Source organism: Schistocerca piceifrons, chromosome 3, assembly GCF_021461385.2.
Source record: "Schistocerca piceifrons isolate TAMUIC-IGC-003096 chromosome 3, iqSchPice1.1, whole genome shotgun sequence".
Taxonomy (NCBI): domain Eukaryota; kingdom Metazoa; phylum Arthropoda; class Insecta; order Orthoptera; family Acrididae; genus Schistocerca; species Schistocerca piceifrons.
Window position 1 is genome coordinate 432,483,752 of NC_060140.1, and position 26,092 is coordinate 432,509,843.

General features: G+C 41.2%; 1 protein-coding gene across 2 annotated transcripts in view; it reads right to left on the bottom strand.

The window, feature by feature from the left end:
• LOC124787703 (phospholipid-transporting ATPase ABCA1-like) overlaps positions 1-26,092 on the bottom strand; it is a 446,510-nt gene that overhangs the window by 92,745 nt on the left and 327,673 nt on the right. For both annotated transcript variants that reach the window (XM_047254537.1, XM_047254536.1), the window contains 3 exons: positions 22,139-22,251; positions 11,988-12,443; positions 11,599-11,881 (listed from right to left, as the gene is read on the bottom strand). In XM_047254537.1, coding sequence (XP_047110493.1) covers positions 11,599-11,881; positions 11,988-12,443; positions 22,139-22,251 — 852 coding nt within the window. The remainder of the gene's footprint in view (positions 1-11,598; positions 11,882-11,987; positions 12,444-22,138; positions 22,252-26,092) is intronic.

The following is a 26,092-nucleotide window of genomic DNA, read 5'->3' on the forward strand; positions in this document are numbered from 1 at the left end:
ACCACTACCACCGTCATACCTTAGCAAAAGATCTTGCTGAAAACCCAAGGAAATTCTGGGAAGCGGTAAGCGGGTCAAAGGCTTCCATCCAGTCACTCACTGATCAGTCTAGTCTGGCAACGGACGACAGCAAAACGAAAGCTGAAATTTTAAATTTAGCATTTCAGAAATCTTTTACACAGGAGGATCGTACAAACATACCGCCGTTTGAGTCTCGTACTTATTCCCATATGGAGGGCATAGTGATAGACATCCCTGGGGTTGCGAAGCAGCTGAATGGGTTGAAAATAAATAAATCGCCAGGTCCTGATGGGATTCCAATTCGGATTTACAGAGAATACTAGATTGCATTGGCTCCTTACTTAGCTTGCATTTATCACGAATCTCTTGCCCAATGTAAAGTCCCGAGCGACTGGAAAAAAAAGCACAGGTGACGCCTGTATATAAGAAGGGTAGAAGGACGGATCCTCAAAATCACAGACCAATATTCTTAACATCAGTTTGTTGCAGGATTCTCAAACACATTCTCAGTTCAAATATAATGAATTTCCTTGAGACAGAGAAGTTGCTGTCCATGCATCAGCACAGCTTTAGAAAGCATCGCTCCTGCGAAACGCAACTCACCCTTTTTTCACATGATATCTTGCGAACCATGGATGAAGGGTATCAGACGGATGCCATATTCCTTGACTGCCGGAAAGCATTTGACTCGGTGCCCCACTGCAGACTCCTAACTAAGGTACGAGCATATGAGATTGGTTCCCAAGTATGTGAGTGGCTCAAAGACTTCTTAAGTAATAGAACCCAGTACATTGTCCTCGATGGTGAGTGTTCATCGGAGGTGAGGGTATCATCTGGAGTGCCCCAGGGAAGTGTGGTAGGTCCGCTGTTGTTTTCTATCCACAGAAAATATCTTTTGGATAGGGTGGATAGCAATGTGTGGCCGTTTGCTGATGATGCTGTTGTGTATGGGACGGTGTCATCGTTGAGTGACTGTAGGAGGATACAAGATGACTTGGACAGGATTTGTGATTGGTGTAAAGAATGGCAGCTAACTCTAAATATAGATAAATGTAAATTAATGCAGATGAATAGGAAAAAGAATCCCATAATGTTTGAATACTCCATTAGTAGTGTAGTGCTCGACACAGTCACGTCGATTAACCCAGATAGTCCTGAATTTATTTATTTATTTATTTTTTTTTTCTTCAAAATTGATTTATACCTTATCTACATTCATTCACAAGGTTGTAAGGAAGAAAGTAAAAACAATTTTGAGTATTTATTTTTATTTAGTATTTCCAAAAATGGGCGTCCTTCCAGAAGGACGTCAGGACAATAAGGGAACATGTTTTTAAAGTATATGACATTGCGCAATTAACTTTTTTCGGTTTTCATACTTTCAAATAAACATAAATAAATTTGAATTATAGGCTAAAAAAGCTAATAAATACAAAAAACAAAGAAAATACCCTATACACATATTTTATGCACTAGTATGATAAGACGAAAAGCAACAAACATGAAGTGGTTCGTCACATTTTATGCACATAGTAGTAGTTTTTTTGTGGCAACTTCGACATTTCAGCTGCTTCTTCTTTTTTGTTACCTCATCCGTTGGTAATTCAGCAACATAATGTTCTCTTCCATCAAATCTAGAATCTAGTTTTGCCCTCTTACTAGGACGTCCTCTGCTGGTAGTGACTTTCAAGAATCGCAGTGACAATTCGACGACGAAATGTCAGATGATCTATGGGTTCTTCATTGTGCTTGTAAAGATCCCAGGCATTTTGCTCTGCAATGTCTATAAAATGTGCAATGATCGGGAAATACCACTCTTTCCCTCTTATAGAGCATCTATATAGGGATACATTTTGGTCAGCTCGATCTATGCCTCCCATATGTGTATTGTAGGAGTGTAATAAGTTAGGTTGAGGGACGCTAATCCTTTTCTTTTGTTCCCTGGAAAATCATGCTACAGAGCGTAGTGGTTGCACTGTGTCAAAGTTGGTGGCTACAGTAACAACACTGTTATCATTCCAACGTACAATGGATATCCCGGATGCTGAGTCAGAACAAACTTCGTATGATCCTCTATTTTCTTTTATCATTTTTTCTACAGGTGCTAGAGTACAATTCTTAACTCTGTTTCCTCTTATTGTTCCTGTTGCTTCCACGCCCCTCTCTTTTAGGTCATGTAGTAGTTCAACACTGGTGAAGAGGTTATCAAAGTATATTCGATATGGAACATGTGGAAGTAACTGGTCAACATAAGTCATTACCACACCGTACCCCATACCTTTCGTTTCATAATCCTTACTACACATGCCAGCCGCTTGGTAGGGTTCGAGCCAAATAATATATCCACCACTTGTGCCTCCATACCAAAATTTGAATCCGTATCGGATTGGTTTCCCTTTTATGAATTGTTTGCACCCGTGACTTCCGAAGTATGGGACCATCGATTCATCGACAGAACGATGCCGCACGTGAGGCGCAAATTGTTTGAATCTATCATTCAGCATACACAGTAATGGGCGGATTTTCCCGAAACGGTCTGATTTATCTAAATTGTCATTGTTGCATACATGCAAATTGGAAAAGATGAAGTCAAATCGATCTCTGGACATGGCATTTGTTACAAGGTCATTGTGACTGTCTTTATCTGATTGCCAGTACATCTTTCTGCGTGACACTGTTACATATCCACTTAGCAGAAGTATTGCAATAAACACCAACATCTCATCTTCTGAGCAATCACCTAGTCTATTTCTCTTGGCTGCGTACTGATTTGTGTATGTGACCATCATTAGAAGCACTTCGTTATCAAAAAACTGTTGGAAATATTCAAGCGGTGTTCGCCCTTTCTTCATTCCAACTGCGAACATTAGAGGCCATACAGGTGTTGGATTAACAATTTCACCACTTTTCCAGTTATATTTCTTGAGGTTTAGAACTTTATTCTTCGATAGCCTTGCTGGTTTGTTTGTGGTTGTTGTTGTTATTGTTGCTGTTTTTGTACTGCTGGAGGGTCCTGGAACAACATCAGAGGTGAAGGATTGTTTCGTTGTTGCATTCACAGCATTACCATTGGTAAAAATGGCCAAATCACAAAGCGCAGTAGCATTGAGCTGACTTGTTGGTAATTTATCTACACTTGGATTTTCTTCAGCACCAGAATCTTCATCTGTTACGTCATCAGTTGAATTTTGAGGAGGGTGTAATGTTACATGCACACCAGTATTAGGTATTTCCTCACCTTTTGATCCTAACATGTCCAAAAGTTCCATCAGTGTAGATCGTTTTCTGTGAATACAAAATGACAACATATTACCCTGACGTCCTTCTGGAAGGACGGTTGAAAACATAATTGAATTACAACTGACGAAAACTTTCAATCGTAATATAAACCCATAAATAATACAGGTTAATTCTTTAAGATATTATATGACAAGTTTCAGAATTATTGACGCAATATGAAAGAAAATATACATACCCATCGATGACAAGGTCAGTCAGTTCGTCCATGGTAAAATCGGCCCTATCTTCAAGACACAGTTTCTCACTCACTATGAACGACACCGTCAAACTGACTGTCGCAGCGCGCAACCGGCTCTGCCTACTTCATATAACAATACGTCACAGTCCGTTGCAACAATGCATTATTCGGAAAAATAAATAATTTCAACAGTGAGTGACGTCGTCCTTCCAGGGTTATCTGGGTTAAGTATTTGGGCGTAACATTGCAGAGTGATATGAAGTGGGACAAGCATGTAATGGCAGTTATGGGGAAGGCGGATAGTCGTCTTTGGTTCATTGGTAGAATTTTGGGAATATGTGGTTCATCTGTAAAGGAGAACGCTTATAAAACACTAATACGACCTATTCTTGAGTACTGCTCGAGCGTATCCCTATCAGGTCGGATTGAGGGAGGACATAGAAGCAATTCAGGGGCGGGCTGCTAGATTTGATCATCACGCGAGTGTTACGGAAATGCTTCAGGAACTTGGGTGGGAGTCTCTAGAGGAAAGGAGGCATTCTTTTCGTGAATCGCAACTGAGGAAATTTAGAGGAACCAGCATTTGAGGCTGACTGCAGTACAATTTTACTGCTGCCAACTTACATTACGCGGAAAGACCACAAAGATAAGATAAGAGAGATTATGGCTCGTACAGAGGCATATAGGCAGTCATTTTTCCCTCGTTCTGTTTGGGTGTGGAACAGGGAGAGAAGATGCTAGTTGTATGAGGTACCCTCCACCACGCACCATATGGTGGATTGTGGAATATGTATGTAGATGTAGATGTAGATGTAGAGTGTGAGGTATGATATGGTGGGTTTGGAATCTGAAGGACTTGGAAAATTAAAGTGATCAATAGTGGCAAGTGATGATGGTGTACAAGGAGGTGGCTTCAACAGTGACAAGTAGGGATTCAGGTGGTTCATACCACCATCCAACTACATCCCTTCCCCCCACCCCCACCCCCCTCCCCTACCCCCTCCCATTAAACCACCACCAGACCAGTTTCCAGGAGTTTCTTATCTATAACTTGAACACACCATGTTTCCCTATGTCCAGAACACACACCTCACAACAGAAGAAAGGACAGACATTCACAACCTTCAAAGAGAATCCAATTCCATCATTCTTCCAGCAGACAAAGGCTCCATCATTGTCATGTTGAATCTCAGTGACTACCTGAAAGAAGAATTCTGTCAGCTGTCTCACTCCTCAAACTACAAACTACGCCACAGTAATCCCATTCTAGAGGCCCATCCCAGAATATCTCATCCGAGTCGATCTCCTTTCTCGCCCCTATAACACCCTCCCTTCCACCCTCCGCTCACACCTCTAAATGCTTCCCAAATTTCAAAAACCCAACAATCCAGCATGCCCCATTATAGCTCGTTATTGTGATCTCAATGAAAGAATTTTCACCCTTATTAACCAACTTCTACAATCAACAACCTGAAGCCTTCCCTCTTATATCGAAGACACTAATCACTTCCTTCACTGCTCTCAACCATCCCCACCTCATTGTCACCTCGAACCCTGCTTAACACTGTTGATGCAGTGACAGCTGTCACCCCTTCCACACAAAAAAATGTTCCCATACAACCTGGCCAACTGTGAATGGAGTATCTCCATTGACAATAATTCCCTTTGCAAGTATGCTCTAGATTTCACCAAGACCTTCACAGCTGCTCCATATACACCAACACCTCTCATGTCTATGGCCTTGTAGCTACTGGACACTACCTCTCTCAACATCCTTTCAATTCCAAAAATCTGCAGCACAGCCTTGGGCATCCACCTGGCACCTGTTTGCGTGCCATCTACGGGAAACCTTTCTAGCCTCCCAAAACCCCACAACCCTCTGCCGGTTCAGGTTCACCGATGATATCTTCACCATCTGGCCTCAGGGTCACAACACACTATCCTCATTCTTCCACAGCTTCAACTAATTCTCTCCCATCTTATAGAGCCAGTGCTATCAGCAGTACTTACAACGAATCTGTCAAGACTTCCAGCTACTTTAATAAGTTGTTCTGTTCTGTTTTTTGCCTTTTCCTGCATTGGGCACCTGAATATTTTCTTAAAGGAATTATGGGTGTGAGAAATTCTGAAAAAGTATTAAAAATTGTAGCAAACTGAATATCAGTAACTAATAAACAAACACAACTAATAGGTAACAGGTGTAGAAACTTTTTAGTTGATATAGTGGCACTAGTGAAGGGAAGAAAGCAACCAAAGCTACAATAGCTGATGGTACAAATGTACAAGTTAGGACAGGAATGGCAAACAAGACAGGACATGCACAATATGTCTTGAGCCAACTAGAAATCACTGTTATGAGGAACTATGATTGGGTTATTCATGCAACCACAGTTACTTCTTTACATTATTTATTTTTCTCATCTACATGAAATTACAAAAAATTGTTGTCTCTTAAAAGATATTTCAATGGGCAAATTAATAAAAATGCAGTACATTATTTCCAAAAAGTAGTAAATTATGAACAAAAAGACTTGACTGGGGCACCCAAGATACCAGCTATTGAACTTCAGCATGTTGTGCTACCGTATGGTCAGCTTTGTAACTGGCCACAGTTTAGCAGTGGTCATTCATTCTTGTGTACAACTGATTGTCACCCCCACATAAAAAGCTGTGCAATTATTACAACAGAGTTGGTGTATGACACAGCTGCTCTCATAGGTGGTCTTGTCTCTGAAGGACTAGGGTAAGTGTGTGACAGGACTGGGGAGGGATGTGATGTGTTGGTGCATCGGGTAGGTCTTGCACCAGGGAGCTCCCCTGGGATATGACACTTGTGGCGAGCATTTGGTAGTGTTGGTGACATACGGAAGGACTATGGGAGAAAATTTACATGTTCATAAAATCCAGAACCTGCAAGCTGTTCACACTCTTCAGTAGAAGCAGAGACAACATTACCAGATATTACTACAATGTCTGCAAAGAAAATCACTCTCTCAGGGCAGAACGATTTGAAAGTTTTCACTGAAGTTAATTATTGGCCAGAAAATGAACTTGTTATGAGCGGGACATGTGAGCTACAGAATGAAGATGCTTCTGTTTCAACAGATAATACTGGCAGATCATTTTCTATGGATTGGTTTTATATGAAGTCAGAAAACTGCAGAGAGTTTTAAGGACATGGTGTTGTACTCCTGTGAAATGTGCTGCATATTGCTTTTCTCAGATGCTTTCTAAAAAATAAAATAAAGGGTGAAGTTTTTTGTACGGCTACAAAGTTTTAAAACAGGGAAAAAGCTTAACCCCAGAGTATTAGATCATGAAAAAAGTTGTCATCTTGTATAAGTATTTGCAACTACAGAAATATGAAACAATCAATGAGGCTGTTTAATTAGAACAACATTAAATCATTTGAGAAATGGAAAGCTGTATCAATAACAATTCCTGATAGTTTATTGTGTTTAGCTATACAATCCTTACCCTTGCACGGTCACTCAGATGAGTTCCTGGAAGTGATAACTATGGAAATTTCCTTGAAACTTCCAAGTTACTTGCCAAATTTGATTCAGTTGTGAATCATTATCTTCACTAAGTTAAGCAACCAGACAACTATGTTGTGCCTTGTCTTTCTCTATGAAGCCAAAACGAATTCATCAAACTACTCTGATCATGTCACAACAGAGATTTTTAAGAAAAATTTTAAGGCTAAGTATTACACCAGATATACTGCATAAGGACCAAATGTCTCAAGTAATTTATCATCAACATAATGAAGGTTCAGAAGTCTTAGCAGACAAATACTTTATTGACCTCATTGTATCACATGGGAAATCAGTTGGTGCAACTGCAGAACATATTTGTGACAAGTTACAAGAAGATGGTCTGAAACTGGAGTACTAATATGGACAAGGATATGATAATACTGTGACCGTGACTGGACACATTAGTGGTACTTGGAGATGTATGTGGGATATAAACCCCAGAGCAGTGTTTGTGCCATGTAGCAGTCACTCACTCAATCTTACTGGATTACATGCAGTTACTGCTGAAACAAAATCTGTGACCTTTTTTTTATTTTTCGGCAGTGTGCAAAATCTGCACATTTTTCTGAACCTTTACACATACGTGAGATGCTCTTAAACAACATGTTCCAATTAACATAAAGACATCCTGTGACACAAGATGGAGTTCAAAGTATAAATCTGTACATGTGCTTGCTGAACACACTGAAAGCAGCTTTGTAAGCCTTGAGTGATGGATCAGAAGAAACCAGAAATCGAAAGAGATGCAGGCAGTTTGTTGGTTTGCATTATGACCCATCCTTTCTTCGAATTCCTTTATTTTTGGAGCCAGTACTTACCAAATTGAATGATGCTCAGATATACCTACAACAAAGAGGACTTGGTCTTCATTGATGTGTTCAAAAGCCAAAAGCACTGACTATTTCGTGAGGAGACGCGCGATTCTCTAGGCACAATGGTCGTAATGCGTAATAGGCAGACATCTCCCCAGGCCATCAAACACAAATTCCAAATTGCCTCAGGACCCACTGCAAGTACTATGATAATTATGTGGGAGATGAGACAACTTGGATTTCATGATCAAGTGACTGCTCATAAGCCACACATCATACCTGTAAATGCCAAATGACGCCTCGCTTGGTGTAAGGAGCGTAAACATTGGACAATTGAACAAAGGACAAACATTGTGTGGAGTGACGAATCACAGTACACAATGTGGCAATCCAATGGCAGGGCGTGGGTATGGCAAATGCCTGGTGAACAGTATCTGCCAGTGTGTGTAGTGCCAACAGTAAAATTCGGAGGCAGTAGTGTTATGGTGTGGTCATGTTTTTCGTGGCGGGTGCTTCCAGCCCTTGTTGTTTTGCATGGCATTATCACAGCACAGGCCTACATTGATGTTTTAAGCACCTTCTTGCTTCCCACTGTTGAAGAGCAATTCAGGAATGGCGATTCAATCTTTCAACATGATTGAGCACCTGTTCACAATGCACGGCCTGTGGCAAAGTTGTTACGTGACAATAACATCCCTGTAATGGACTGGCCTGCACAGAGTCCTGTGCTGAGTCTGGGCATTTTGGAATGCCGACTTCATACCAGGCCTCACCGATCGACATTGATACCTCTCCTCAGTGCAGCACTCCGTGAAGAATGGGCTGCCATTCCCTAAGAAACCTTACACATCTGATTGGACGTATGACTGCAAGAGTCACAGCTATTATCAAGGCTATGGGTGGGCCAACATCATACTGAATTTCAGCATTAACGATGGAGGGCACCACAAACTTGTAAGTCATTTTCACCAGGTGTCCGGATACTTCTGATCACATAGTGTCTCTCTCCTCTCACCCATCATCTCCCAATGTTCCATCGTCCGGCTACAGAGGATGGTGGTGGTGGTGGTGGTGGTGGTGGTGGTTAGTGTTTAACGTCCCATTGACAACGAGGTCATTAGAGACGGAGCGCAAGCTCGGGTTAGGGAAGGATTGGGAAGGAAATCGGCCGTGCCCTTTCAAAGGAACCATCCCGGCATTTGCCTGAAACGATTTAGGGAAATCACGGAAAACCTAAATCAGGATGGCCGGAGACGGGATTGAACCGTCGTCCTCCCGAATGCGAGTCCAGTGTGCTAACCACTGCGCCACCTCGCTCGGTCGGCCACAGAGGAGCATTCCCCTCATGACTTGGTACCACCCAGGAATGGAGAAACAATCATATTTTCTACTGGGGTTTTGACTACCTCTCACTGTGCCCTGAAATTAAGAAAGCCCTACCCACTATTTTTCCCATCACTCCCACAGTGGTACTCCATGGCCCACTGAACCTACACAATATAGTCGCCTATCCCGACAAAACCCCTGCCCCTAACACCATGCCTAATGGCTCATATCCCTGTCATGGACCCAGATGCAGATCCCCCACAATAACCTACTCTGGTCCGATCATAAGTGTCACCTATCCAATCAAAGAGAGGGCTACTATCTATGAACCCAGTCATGTGATCTATAAGCTAAGCTGCAACCACTGTGCTGTGTTCTAAATGGGCATGACAACCAACAAGCTGCCTGTCTGCATGAATGACCACCAACAACCTGTGGCCAGGAAACAGCTGGGCCACCCAGCTGCTGAGTACACGGCCCAACATAAGGTCCTTCATTTCAATGACTGCTTCACAGCCTGTGCCATCTGGATTATTCCTATGAACACCAGCTTTTATGAATTGCCCAAGTGGGAACTTGTCCTGCAATATATTCATTCTCGTAACCCTCCTGGCCTCAACCTTCGTTAGTGTTGTCCTTCGCCCAAGTATCCCCATCCCCATTTCCACTCCAGCACTAAACAGTTTTCTATTTCACCAATGCACCCACAGTCTTCTTACTTCCTCCCGACTTATGTCTAGCTTCCTGACTGCACCTAGCTGCCCTGTCTCCATCTTGTCCCCATATGCTCCCACAAGCAGCACTTTACAGTTCCCCAACCCTACTCTGTTCTCTGTTTCTCTCTCTCTCTCTCTCTCTCTCTCTCTCTCTCTCTCTCTCTCTCTCTCCCTCCCCCCCCTCCACCCCTCCCTCCCTCCCTGCCCCAACCACCTTCTCCCTCCCCCCCCTCCTCCAACACCCAGATTACTTCTCATATCATGTATAGATGCTCGCTGTCTGTCCTCAGCAGACAGCAAAAGTGATCATGTGAGGGGGAGTTGTGTTTGCTGAACATGTGTCTGAGTATGTTGTCCAATTTAGAAGAAGGCCTTTTGGCCAAAAGCTTACTTGTTTAGCAGTCTTTTAGATGTGCCCATCTGTGACTTATCTCCACTATGTACTGAAATGTTTAATAGTCAATATTTTCTGTCACCCTATTTTGTTACAATTGTATTGGTACCTACTAACTGTTACAGTTTCAAAGTAATTTGATTTTCTGATTATAATTGTAGGATTTGAAATTAAATAATTCTCAAATTTGGATTTGTAACAGCTTACGAGGGGGCACAATATTTTAAATGTATCCTGGAACTCAAACCCCTATGGTAAACCAGTGACTCTATAGTTGGAGTCGTGAACAATGGCAGTCGAGTATAGAAGAGTTCTGCGCATCTACATCATGCATACTCTGACAACCAATAAACGTTTGTTAGTGTTATCAGCAGTCTGCTGCAAATGTCATAGCCAATGCGACCATTAAACATGATTGCAGTGAGTTATTTTTATTCCATCTGTTGTGAGTTGTCAAGGATGGTGATGGTGGCAAGTAAGAAATTCTGCACAAGCAAGTGAGACACACAATTTGCAGCACACACACACATTCTGTAAGTGCAGAGTATGTATATGCACTTACTGCAACTGTCACTTGGAACCCGCAACAATGCAATCCCCGTCTATGTCTTGAGCTGCATGAATTGCTATCATTTACAGATTGGACTATAGACATTATTTAACTTCTTAGATAAATAAAACAAAAATACTGATGTACTACTCCCATTTTTACTTCATTTTTAAATACTGTCTGTTTCACTCAGAGTCTAGGAAAAAGGCAAAACAAATTATATTGTGTATTCGTAAAGTGATAAACACAGATATAAAATATTATGCAACACTAGGCACTCTTGAATATTCTGTAACCCATCTTCATAGTAAATTTTTGGAATATATTACTTCACTTCTAAGTGACAACAGTAGCAGCAATGTCAGCAACAGGAGCAGCAGTAGTAGTAAAACTGAATAGACTAGGATATATGTAGAAATTTAGAAGTTGTCCCTTTCCCCATCCATCAGCTGTGAAGGGAAGAGGAAAGGAAGAGAGGGAGGATGGGACAAAAAATAATACTGCTTTCAGTACTCTCTGCCATATAATGTATGGCAGTCCAGGCTATGTGACTGCAAGTGTAGATGTGGGACAAACTGAACACTGACTTCGAATTCCTCAGATGTAAATGCCAAATAAACATATCTCAGTCACAAGTTCTAGAAGTCAGAACTAAGTCTAAAACTGGCAATAGCTTTTACTCCAGATAGACAAAAAACAATGTGAATAACATAGTGTAGTGTAGGATTTCCAAAAACACAAAATGCTTAAAACCATACTTACATAACATCTCTGGTTTAGTGAAAAATCCATGATGATCACACACGATAATACAGGCAAGTAGCATAACGATTACAACTGTAAAACACACAAAATCCCACAGAAAGTGGGATAGCCAGTATGTTATAGGATTCACTCCAGCCATAAATTTTATTTGTTTTGACTTCGCTACTCTTTCTAACAAGGGAAGTGTAACAAAGTTGGATACCACATACAAGACAGCAAAAGGTGTTAATACCACCCAAAGCAGACCAATTATTTCAACTGGAACAGTCTCTTGTGGCTCCTGCAAAATGATAAAAATAAATCAAAAAAAGCATTTATTACAGTTCATAACTTTTAATGCATAACATGATTACATTCAATGAGATAAGAGAATGGAAGTTACTCACCTTTGTCTTAAACGGATGATAAGAGAAAACAATAGAAAACTTATTGTTGAAGAATTTCAACATAGCATTGCTCATGATATTTACTGATATTGGAAAACCATGCAATGCTACATTTGAATACAATGCATTTGCCTGCACACTATTACTATCACATTTAAATTCTGCAGCAACAATTATTTTCTCTCTAAACCTTGCAATATTTGAAACACCTTGTTGGAGAAGTACATCTCCTATGTCATTAGAACTGCTGATAGCAGTCAATGTTGACTCTGTAGATTCAATTTCTTTCTCATAAGACTGTATTAAATCCTCACTGCACAATCCAGGCTGTAAAAACACTTCGGTTCTTCCATAATCGTTCAACGAAAACACATGTGCAGGGATCTCTTTATCAATAACCATGTATTTGAGTGACAGAATTACTGTGTAACTTACAAAACCTACTGCCAATAGTACCTGAAAATTAACCAAATGAAATCAATAAGACAATACAGAATATGAAATTACAAAAAAGAAAGAAAACTTCATTACATCATTAAAAGCTAAAATGGCTCACCGAAACTAATACAGGAATTATGAATTTCTTCATCAACTTAATGTATAAAATTTCTCCCTACATATTCCATGCTTTATTAAAAACCTGAATTTAATAGATCATGGGAAGTTAGCCAAAGATAAAATTTTTGCATCACACACACACACACACACACACACACACACACACACACGTGTGCGCATGCTTTGATTAAAATAAAACATAACAAATAGAAGAAATTTGATTATCTCTGTTCACATCTTACAATCGTTCAGTGTGAGCACCCATCATCATGTGATAGTGTATTAAGTCAATAAAAGTATTCTTTCCACACACTGACCAATACATACAGAATAACCAATGCTACACCTATTTTAGTCTTGTTTCTCTTGTCAATAAGATTAGACATAAGCAAATGCACGAATAGAATTTTTCATGTTTGAACAACTTAAGAGACTGAAGTAAGATTATGTCTTCAACAACCACTGATATTTTTACAGGTGAACACCCTGTCATTTTCAAGGCACAAACATAATAGAGTGTGCTGTGCTGGGAAATTTAAATCCTCAGTATGTGGGGCTACACCCACCAAAACCATAATATGGCATATGCAGAAAGACAACACACACACACACACACACACACACACACACACACACACACACACACTGTAAACACATAGTGCCACCACATAAACTAAGTCAGAAGTATCTATAGTGAACATTCATTACCAGCAGGTGAACAACCAGCATTAACTTTGTCCTTATGTTGTATGACCAGCAAAAGAAAGAGCAGGATTCCAAGTACAATTTAAAGAAAAATCTCCATCTCTATTTAACTATCAGAATTTACCCTAACCACCATCAAATCAGCTGTCAAGTTTAGAAGATAAATTTCTGGAGCATTCCTCATAAAAACAAGCTTAAGACAGAGTGACTGCCTATCACCATTACCATACAAATGGGCACTAGACTACATAATGAGAGAACGGTGCAGCGTTAACCCAAGGAATATAAGTATCGAAAGCCCAAAATTGATACGAGTTTAAACTGCTTGGGATTTGCTGATGATCTTCCTCTCCAGCTGACAATGTTCAAACATCCAGACACCAGCTGCAGTCACTGCAAGAAATTGCATGGAAAATCATTAGGGAGGAGGGGGAGGGGAGGGAGGGAGGGAGGGAAAGACTGTAAACTTGTCATCTACTACTTGCAAGCAAAATTACAATCAAAAATCATTATCACAAACCACCTGGCTTAAACCTCTGCTAACCTGTCATGCATTGCCTTGTCTAAACTTTTCCCTTCTTTCTTCTGTCCACACCACATCTTCCCTTGTCCAGATGATGTACTGCCTTCTCACAACCCCCCCCCCTCCCCCAAATACGAATCTCTCTCTCTCTCTCTCTCTCTCTCTCTCTCTCTCTCATACAATCGCCCCCTTCCCCACTCACCCCCACCCCTCTCTCTCCCTGACCACACCCATCACCTGACAACCCCTCTCCCCCCCTGCCATTACACTTTTATCACCCAACCCCCTCTCTCTCTCTGCCCTTACCCACTTACCACCCCACCCCCCCCTCTCCCCACACTTGCCCTCAAACCCCCACCACCACCACCACACCTCTCTCCCCCTGCCCTTACCCCCTTACTGTGCACTGCCCCTCTCCCCCTGCCCTTAGCCCCTTACCCCACACTGCCCCTCTCCCCCTGCCCTTACCCCCTTACTGTGCATCGCCCCGCTCCCCCTACCCTTAGCCCCTTACACCAGACTGCCTCTCCCCCCCTGCCCTTACCCACTCACCTCCATCCTCTCTTCTCCCTGTCCTTACCCACACACCCCCATCCCCTCTCCCCCTGTCCTTACTCATTCATCTCCACCCTCCCTGCCGTTATTCACTCACCCCCACCACCTCTCCCGCCCTGCCCTTCCCCACTCAGCCCCAACCTGCTTTCTCCCCTTGCCCTTCTCCACTCACCCGCACCCCCTCCCCCTCCCTGCCCTTATCCACCATCTCCAACCCCTCTCTCCCTGCCCTTGATGCTGCGGGAAACCTGCTTCTATCTGGCAACATTAAATTCAACTGGCAGCAGCAGTTCCTAAGAGACGACAATGAGTTTCAGGGATTCACAAGCTTGCTAACAGTGTCTCCCTCTCACCCCAACATCACAAACCCTGAGCACTGTCTAGCCTATGACACATCATTGCAGTCTATATGCTACTGAACTTGAACTGAAAATCATTTGTGTTATCAGTAGCAGTAAAATATTTCTGTTAGTAGCTAGTTTTGTAACGGGAAAAAATGAAAGGTATTCACTTAATGAAGGCTATAAATTAAAACTAATGCATGTGCTTAAGAATATGGAAACAGAGCACTGACTGGCATTTCAACCGTCCACCAACAGAAAAAAAACATTCACAATTGGCGCGCTAGTACAGGAGAACAGAAAAAAATTAAGACTAAACGTGCCAAATGGCCAAAACTAGAAGGTGCCGTATTGAAATATATTGAAAGACACTGTCAAAATGGCACTGGAATTAGTACAAAAATGATTTAAATACATGCTTGTCCCTAGCACTACAGGTGAACTTAACAGACTTTAAGGGTTGAGTTGGTTGGTGTTACAGATTTATGAAGCGTCATGCACTTAGCAAGCAAATCAATAGCAAAATATCTTGGAAAATGCCACGGGAGGGTGAAGAGAAAATATTATCTTTCCATTGTTTTATTATACAATATCGAAAGAAAACCAGTGTGGAACTAAGCTGAATAGCAAACATGGGCAAAACTACTCTGATGTTTGATATGCTAAGTAACAGAGCTGTTGCCATGAAAGGTGCTAAAACTGTAATTATAAAAAACCAGTGGACATGAAAAAATGCACTACACTGTTGTCCTTTCATGTTGTGTTGACAGTGCCAAACTTCATCCAATGATCATTTTCAAGCACAAAACAATGCCAAAACAGTCTGAAATACCACCAGGTGGTGGTGTTCATGTACATGACAAGGGTTGGATAGATGAGGCTGGTATGAAATTATAGATTAACAGAATGTAGGAGAGAAGGAAAGGTTCTTTGAAGAAGAGTTCTCTACTTGTACATATCAGTTTAGTAGCCATTTGAAAAATTCTGTGAAAGAGAAATCAAGACACAGAAATACAGAGCTTGTTGTTAATCTGGGAGGACTTACTTCACAACTGCAACTTCTTGATGTCTCAATAAGTAAACCATTTAAAGTGAACATGAGAGAGGGATGGAACAAATGGATGATGGATGAAACACAACATGCATTCAGCTGAAGGGAGATTTAAAATGACCTACAATCAATAAAATAGGTGCGTCATTGGATAAAACACTCTTGGTCTAGAGCGAGAGAAGACATTATTGTTAAACTTTGAAGCAGTGCAACTTAAGTAATGCTCTTGATGGTAATGAAGACCATATTATATATGACGAGGGCATTGATGACAACAAAGAGGAGGAGGAGGATTTACTGGGACTTTAAAGGTCAATTTGATTGTATAAATTAAGAGTTTTATTTTAGTTTCACTTTGCAATACAATCTAATGGCCAATGGCATTGCCGCAGTGGTAACATCGATTCCCATAAGATCACTGAAGTTAAGTGCAGTCAAAAATTTTTGTGCCAAAATTTGACTCCTAATGGAACAATCTAATGAATGGGAAAATTAAGATAATTAACAAAGAGGGCAATGACATTGTACTGAGCTGGCTCAGTGCTTGGGATACTAATATTGTTGATGTTAAGGGAGTGACATGGAAGTATCAGCTCTAACATCATGTGGAACTGTTGAGTCTTAAGTAGCTGAAGTGCCAGATGGAATGAATGTGGGCTGTACCAAAGTGAGTAAGTATGTGGATAGCAAAACGTATGATTTAAGTCCAGTACTGTCTACCCCACTGGATGATAATAGGTGTTGTTTAGAGGTCATGGACCCTGGCCCAGATGTACTGGGAAATGCGTATGCCACTGATTTTTGTGTAGTACAGAGTGGAACTGTAGATGATGATGATGATGATGATGATGATGATGATGATGATGTAGATACCACAGGGAATGCATAGTTGATATTGCAGATAATTTCGAAGGAATAGTACACACACACACACACACACACACACACACACACACACACACACACACAAATTACCTCAAAAGCAGTGTGAGTGTAGGAGAAGAAAGAGGGGATGTGTTGGTAAAGTGAGCGATTGAGAAGACAAGTCGAAATCTGTTGAGAAGTGTACACCTGAGGTTCAGAATGTAATAGTAACTTGAGTACTGGGTCACAGACTTGCAGAGCAAGCTGCTCAAGTGTGCTGCTGCTAGCTGTTCTGTTTAGAACACAACCACAGCTTGATGATCAGATGAGTGTAATGTAGGTGAAGGGCACAAGGCAAACCTGGGTGTAAATTTTCTGTCCAAACATTATGCCAAAATTAACCTGTGGTGATGCACAGTGAAACCCAGACAAACAAAATTCCAGCTAGTATTAACTGTTGCCAGTGGATTGCTGTTGTTGCAAGGTTCATGCACCTTAAGGGACAAATTGATTAAACTGTGAACAAAACTGCTAAGGCTTAAAGCAAACAACATTGTGCTACAAGGTATCAGGAAGTTGCTTTGCGTGGGCAGGAGTACCCGACAGCTGAGCATTTCAGGGCAAATCCAGTCTGTGATTAGCAACAGAGTGAGAGAGTGTCTGTTGATGTATTCTGGGTGGTAGTACCATATGCGTTCATATCTGAGGACAGATTTGGGAATACACTTTCTAAGAAAGCATAAGGGAAACTGTTGTTGCAATGGCAAAGTAACAAACAATGTTCCTAAATAACCGGCTAAAAAACCACCAGACAGACAAAAAAAGAAGCTGAGCATAATAGTTTAATGGAGTCTGTTCATATGCCTTTAAGGATGTCAGGGATAATTTATGGAGGGAAAGAGTTCAGTTGCATTATTCCTAGTTTGCAAGTGAATGATAATTGTTGTAAGCATGGCTATTCGCTATTTTAATAGGAGTAATGTTACGAAACGTATTCCCTACTATTTACAATGACGCAAAGAACTACTGCACAGGGCATTGGCCCACGGTTAGGGTTAACCAACAACACAAGAGATGCAATAGTGGCATAGCTAAGTGTAAGAGGACAATAACAGTTTTAAGTTGTGTCTTAAAAGCTTTCATGAAACTACTAACTGTAAAGGAAGACTTGGGTCAGTTGTGAAGAATGTAAGAAAAGTCAAGCACAGGAGTTAAATCAGTACAGAAAATTCGTAGCCTTTAACGTTGCAGCTCAAGCTGCCTAGTATTTAAAGGAGAAACCTGTAAAATATTGTACATTGTGTCCATGTATGTTGAGTTCTGTTGCAGACCAGCCCGAGGTAAACAACCAGGGGCTTCTTTATCTGAAGAGCATTTTTGGGCATTACCAGTGAAACTACCTGCACTAGGTACACCAGTAGAAGGCAGTCGGAGGATGCATGTTTCCTGCAGCATCAGGGACTTTTCAGACAGCATGAGATAAATTAGGCCAGGCATTGTAATACTGCAACCAGACTGGTGAAAATGAACTCTTGCAGTGTGTGAGAAGCTGTTGCCACATGCTCAGAATAAGGATTTGTCGTACAGAGTGTGGCTGGAAGCAGCCACATGGCACAACAGGTAGGCTGGGTAAGAGTATAAATGAACATTTATATGAGCCCAGGCATCAGCATTGCAGCAGTGCCAACAGAGATGGGAACGCCACACTGGATGACTGGATGCCCTTGGGTACCGTGCAACTGCTACTATTTCAGACTTCCACTGCCACACCTTCTGCAAGTGCCAAGTCCTCGACCTTCAACTTCATACTTGTCTTTTGGTGGGCTGTCACCTGGCGAACTTCCGGCAGTTGCCTGACTCCTGCCCTGGAGGGCAGCAACTCTAGACCCACACAGTTCCGATTCCCATCCTTCTGTCCTAGGTGCCTTGGCAGTCACTTGCAGGGGCAAGCTCTACTGTCAGAGTCTAGCATCCCCTGGAAGAAACACTGGAGCATCCAGCACTAGAGGCTCTGCTCATAGGTGGCCATATCCCAGTAATGAGACCACATGCCACTGTGTAAGACACTGCAGTCAGCATTTTTTTTGGGGGGGGGGGGGGGCGAGGGGGGGGGGGGGCAGCTTATGTGGCCTATGTCACAGTGCAGTAACTGTCAGATTGCAGTAACATTACCAGATGCCAAGTTTGTTTTGTTTGCCAATGATACAAATGTTGCAATAAATAGCAAATCAAGTGCAGTCTTAGAAAGATCGGCTAATAAAAAATTTGTGGACATATATTACTGGTTCCTAGCCATTTCTTTGTCTCTAAACTTTGAAAAAACACACCAGATGCAGTTCAGAATTTGTAAGGGGTGTCCCACGAGTATATGTCTAACATACGATGACAAGAAGATAGAAGAAGTGGACAGTGTTAAATTCTTGGGATTACAGCTTGATAATAAATTCAACTGGGAGGAGCACTCCACAGAACTGCTGAAGCATCTTAACAAATCTCTATTTGCTATGCGAATTGTCAGACATTGGGCATATAAAAATGAAAATGCTGGCAAACTATGCTTACTTTCACTCCATAATGTCATATGGGATTATTTTTTGGGGTAATTCATCAAGCCAAGCTACAGTTTTCTGGGCCCAAAAATATGCAATAAGAGTTACATGTGGTGTGAACTCAAGAACATCCTGCAGAGGCCTGTTTAGGGAATTAGGGATAGTAACTACTGCTTCCCAATATATTTATTCCTTAATGACATTTGTCGTTAAAAATATATCACTTTTTCAAACCGACAGCTCAGTTCATGGAATCAATGCTAGAAATAAGAATAATCCTCACAAGGATTAAAGTCACTTACTCTTATACAAAAGGGTGTGCATTATTCAGGAATTCACATTTTCAGTAACTTTACAGCAGCCATCAAAAGCCTAACAACCAATGAAATTCAGTTTAAGAGAAACGTAAAGGATTTATTGGTGGCCAACTCCTTCTACTCCACTGATGAATTTCTTAGTAGAACCAACTGATTTTTTGTGTGACATCTGCACAATTTCAGTGCACTAACGTGTTTATTCTAAGTAAGTACTGTAGTAGTTGTATTGTATGGTTATTATCTTATAAACAAATAAAAAATTTAGATTTTAAATTAAGTGCATTAATGCTATATTAGTAAATGAGTTTTGTAAAATGATCCTTTCATATAGTGTTCATTAAAAATAAATAAAAAATTACAATCATTCCACTTGGGACCTGTGGAAGGTATATTAGCTTATTTGTTTTAGTTGTAAATATTTGTCATGTATTATTGTTTTTCTGACATGTTCTACATCCTGGAGGACCTCCTCACTATGGATCAACTGGAAGGAAAGTAGATTAGATTAGATTTAATCTGCCATCATATGCTGCCTCTCCACATGCTGAATGGGGCACATCACCGCCTTCACCAAAACACTGCCATTGTACACAAATGAGCGTTAATAAAATGTTTTAACTTTTTGATGTTGTCAGTCCGAACTATCAACAGCCTGTTTCCACAACCTCCACACCCTGCCATGACCCGACTCCAAAAAAAGTTGCCCTACATTTCTGGACCACTTCAGTGTTGTTTGTGTGAATGTATTTTTGCCAGAACAAGAGCATGAGCTCAAAAGCTAGACTGAATACCATTTTCTGTTACATGCATCCATGCACCAGACATCAGTCCGCTACTGGTGAGTGGTTGCTCTTCTCTTATTTTACATATTTTTCCATCCAGGAATTTCCATTATTGTCATGTCTTAAGCCTGTGTCACACGGAATAAATTTTGTTATAAATTACAGCTCATATGTAGGCACCGCTGACTGTTATGCTACTTGCCTGCAAGGAGCTTTCCATGTTTTTCGGTGATAGTTCTGATACTACCTCCCTTTTAATATTTTCTGAATGTTACCTGTGCAGGCCAACAAGGAGTCTTGCTAGGATGGAACATCACAAGGTGCAAGGTGGGCCCCATCACAAGTGTGACCGCACTAGGGAGGCGCTCAGGTGAAAATTAATATAAAAGCGTCAGTTAACTCCACAGAGCAGAAATACAGCATTATTGCTTGAATAGATGCATATATGGAAGAGTAGTGTTTAGATGCTGAAAAAGCAGCCACCCCTCAGCCAGGTAGCCTATACAGTGATGTGCACCATCTAGCAAACTTACAGTGATGCTTACTGCGTGTAACACGGGCTTCACAATAACTGTGTGTGTGTTATATGCATTTTCATATTGTACTTCACCATTTTGAAAGAATAATATAATCACTTGCATTCTAATGAGTGGAATACAGGGGTGGTTTGAAAAGTTCTCGGAATCACCATGAGAGGTCAGCACTAGCGCAACAAGTTGTCCACGTGATATTTACTGGACTGTTGCCTGTAAACATGTGCCACGTCAGTGCTCTTGGAAGAGAGCTGTGGCAATGGTGTGGCTCTGTTGTTGTTCCAATATGGGGATCTGCTACTTCATTTTCAGCTGTTGCCAAGTGGACAAAGGAATTTAAATTTGGTCTGGAGAGCTTAGATGATGATCTGCACAGTGGCTGGCCAAGACATGTCACTACTCCAGAAATCATTGCAAAGTGCACAAAATTGTCATGGAGGATCACCACATATCATCTGAAAGGGTATACCACATTTTAACTGAATAATTAGAAATGAAAAAAATTATCTGCGAGATGGGTGCTGCGACTCTTGATGGTGGGTCAAAAACGCATGAGAAGGTACATATCAGAACAATGTTTGGTCCGTTTTAGGAGAAAAGAACAATATTTTTTGCACCAGCTTATGACCACAGATGAAACTTGTGTGCGCTACTATGCCCCAGAGATAAAACAACAGTCAAAGCAGTGGAAAAAAAGCCACCAAAGAAAGCAAAGACAATTTCTTCAGTGGGAAAGGTCATGGCATCAGTGTTCTGGGATGCGAAGGGGATTCTGTCTGTAGATTATCTCCCCACTGGGGAAACAATTACTGGAAAATACTATGCTAACTTCCTGGACAAATTGCAACAAAAGATACATGAGAAAAGACCAGGTTTAGCAAGGAAGAAAGTCATCTTCCATCAGGGCAATGTGCGCCCGCACACACCAGCCGTCTCCATGGAAACGTTACATGAACTAAGGTAAGAATTGTTGCCACACCCGCCTTGTGCACCTGATATGGCTCCATCTGACTTCCCAAAACTGAAAATTTTTCTTGGTGGACAAAGATTCACTTCAAATGAAGAAATGATAGCCGGAGTTGACAATTATTGTGCAGGCCTGGAGGAAACTTTTTTTGAGATGGGATCAAGGCACTGGAACATCGTTGGACCAAGTACATTAATCTACAACAAGTCTACACTGAAAAATAAGAAATGTTTCAGTGTTGTAAGTACCTTTTCTTTTATTCCATTCTGATAACTTTTCCAACCACCCTCATATTTAGAAAGACAATGATTTCAATTCAGTCCACAAATATTTCAACAATAATAAAAAAGGAACAGCAATAAAAATCTGCTTTTGTACAAGGATTTGTTATACATGTTAGTATTACCTTTGTAAGATGTGTAAACCAATTTCTGTATGTGAACAGAATATTGTTTACAAGAAGTGCTGGAAACTGCCTGAGTATCAGCTTCAACCCACTGACCCGAGACCTGGTTAGTGCTGTTTGAAAAGAACAGAAGTATCTTAACAAATAGGATAACTGTCATCATGAAGGTCACGAATAATATTAATATTACCCAGGACATATGAGATTGCTGATACGGTACAATGGTGTGATATTCAGGTGAGCCTATCTGTCAGTGTCGTCTTGAGCTTTTAGTGGTACAAAATTGGCCTAAAACATGTACTTACAGGAATTGTGATAAACTGACTCAATTATGTACAGTTTAGAGAATGATTTCATTTCTTATGAATAAGGAGTCTGAATGGCATATATCAAATAGAGGTTTCAGACTGCAAATGGTGACCAATGCATCTTTAGAGTAGTGTACAAAGGTTTATGAAGCAATTTAAGGATGAAAATCTGACAGTGCATATAGTCACAAATAAGATAATCACACTCCACTACCACTGATGAAAAATGGTGAACAATCTAATCAGGGAAACCTGCAAAATGTACTAATCATGTAAACTAAACTGGCACCTGGCACAGTGGCTCATTGAAGTGACCGTAAACGCATTTCCCATTTACAGTCACTCTTGTCAGGCACCACGCCAAGTGTCAACTTATTTTGCATGAATAATACATTACTGTAAAAGTAATCAAAAATCAATATCGTCAAAAGTGTTGCAAATAGGAACCACTGTTTTTTATTATGAATATGACGAACGAGTCAACAAGTGTGAGTGGGAAATTTCTGTGCTTTTTGTTTCCATCCAGACCACCATTTTTTACATTTGTAAACAATAAGATGTAAGGGATATAGCATGGTATGAATCATGAGGTGGAGTTAGGGGTGCATCAGATCCTCCATGGGACTCTAGTAGAGTTCTAGAGGAGATGGTACTTGCAAACCTTGAAAAATGAAAATAGACACAATTCCAAATGGAAACTTTGTCAAAGACTGAAACGTATGTATTTTTAGTGGCAGTTGTTACAGTCTTAGATTTTTATGCTTTAGAAGAAAACTTTTGGAATGTAGACAGCTTTTGGAACAATATTTTTATCTATTGAGTAAGAAATGATTTTCCCTTCATTTCATAAACATTTATAAATAATCTTTTTTTAAGAATATTAAGCAAAAGCTACTTAGATCACATCTGACATTTGACACGGATTAATTGTCAGACTGGTTCATACATTTTGAGACTTTTATAACTGAAAAGACACCATCTTTAAAAATAGTGAAATCCCTGGACTAGCAGGACAGAGCGGATGAGGTTATATTTGTGGAAAGGGGCCAAAATAAGTTGCTGTCAGTTGTATTCAACATGTAAGCTTTAGTTGTGAAAACACACAATAAAATGAGCAAGAGCTAAAAACTCTCAAGGTTTTAATGAAAGAGCTCCATTGATTTAATTTAAATCGGCTGAAGGCCACATATGAAAAGCCAAGGTCCAAGGCTTAAGCAAGGAATTGAGGTACAGGAGTTCTTCTGGAAGTTTCACTTCTTTTAAAAAAATTATTTTTTCCATCAATAAAAATGGGCTGAAGGCCTTAGCTTAAATCTCTCCCATAGAACTCGGCTGAAAGCCACACATTAAGCAAGAAGTGTGTTATGGCTTAAGACCAAAACAAAGGTTTTTCAATGTTAATTCTAAATACGCTGAAAACTCAGCTGAAGGCCGCATATCAGGATAACAATTTAATGGCTTAAAGCCTAGGAAGAAGAGCTTTCAGTTTAAAAAGGCTGGGGGCCTTAGCTTAAAATATTTCATGTAAAGCTTGGCTGAAGGCCTCATACTAAAGAATAAGAATGTTATGACTTAAGGGCAAGACCAAAATTTTGAATTTTTAATTAAGAGGGATCAAAACTCGACTGAAGGCCACACACACCATGGAGAAAACAATGTTACAGCTTAAGGCCTAAAAAAACAGCCTTGCAACTTAAATGAGCTGAAACTCGGCTCAAGGCCACACGCTGTACTTAAAAGTAAAAGGAAATCACTATGTAAAACAGAAGGAGTGGCACTCAGAAGGTTCCAAGGGTCAGCCTGGGAAGTAACACTAACGCACGCTTAGGTGAGACAGACAGCCTGACCGACAAGCTCATAATCGGAAGGAAACACACCCAAGGGACGGTTCACGACCGACCGACAATCTGACCGATTTCCAAAGGTCAGATCCAACTGCACAGAAAATGGAAAATATCAGACAATGAAGAGTAATCGAGATACCAATAACATCAAACTGGGCCTTATAATGATCAAGGCATCAAACATCAGTCAAGACAAGCTTAAAAGAATCCGAAAACACAAGTCACAACTGTCAAGGCACTACCAGAGGCTGCAGATTCTAGGCAAGAAAGCACACGATTTGTTATCACACGCGTCATGGGCTGAGAAAACTCCCGGAGACACTGGCTCGGACCCAACCATGCAGAGGGAACACAACCGACATCTCTGCACTGGAAGGAACCGACCCAAATACACGTCGTCGATGAGACGACTGACCGAACAACCAACCAACGGTTGTCCTCGCTGGTACAAATAACAACAAATCATAACAATCGAGTAAGTAATTACTCAACTTGAGGATCCTGCTTTGGAAGAAGGTGAAAAGTCGCTCACACAACTAGCATCTCCAAATGCAACAGTGTGTGCCCACCGCCAAAAGCCCCCGTCTGGCTTCGTGCTGTGGAGACTGCGTTGCTGCTCATTTCCAATGAGCCAACTAGGTCCAACCACATCACAACTCGGAAAATGGTGTTTGTCCTGAGGATCCAAGACTCGCCGAGCAAACGACCAATGGCAGCCCACCTTCGCCGACAGCGGTCCCAGTGAATACTAACACCATACGTACTCGACTGTTGCTGGCTGCCAACTGTGAACTCTTCTTTGACTGATACTGGTGTCAGTGCTCAGTAGTCTACATGGTGCCATCCGACAACCAGGTGACCAACCATCCAATGGCCTTCTGTCTGTGTCGGCCACAGTCCCGGCGCACACTTGCACCATGCAGACAGGCCTGCTATTGACTGCCAACTCAGTGCCCGACTGCTGCTCTCAACTGAACTGACTTCCTTCAGACGGACGAATTCCCGGAGACACTAGCTCGGACCCAACCATGCAGAGGGAAAACAACCGACATCTCTGCACAGGAAGGAACCAACCCAAATACACGTCGTCGATGAGACGACTGACCGAACGACCAAGCAATGGTCGTCCTTGCTGGTAATGGCTGTGCGGACCTCACTGGGTCTCCTTCCCCAACTGCACTGCTGCTGCGTCCTGACCGCCCTCCTGGTCCGTCCCCGACTGCACTGCTGGTCCATCTCCAACTTACTTCCAGACAGACAATGACGGAAATAGTATCGGTCGCTCCAGAGATGGTATGAGAGTGCACTTATCGATAAGCACTGCTACTGCTGCTGTGCTGCTATCACTCACGGACAAGTAAGGCAGGAAGTTAGTGACACCAGTAAATGGAATAGGAAAACGAGGTGGCAGAACCATAATAGAAGACGACAAACAATAAATGGGATGAACAGGAGCCGTGCACGGCTCAGATGTGCTCACCTGAATATCACACCACTGGACTACACCAGCAATCTCTTATGTCCTTGGTAATAATAATATTGTGACCAACTTTAAAAATAATGAGAAAGTAGTACTATTGTAGAGTCATTACCCATTTATCTTACAATAAGCTCTATATAAAAATATATCTGCACCTTAAAGAGTGTTTGTTCTCATGTCTTTTCTTAGATTACTTTTTAAAACATGGTGAAGATAACTTTTCATTAATACAGGAAGGAGTGAATCCCTTTTAGTTATTTTACATTAATCTGGTGCTGCTAGATGCAAAATAAATGGGAGCATGACTGATTTGGGATACTCC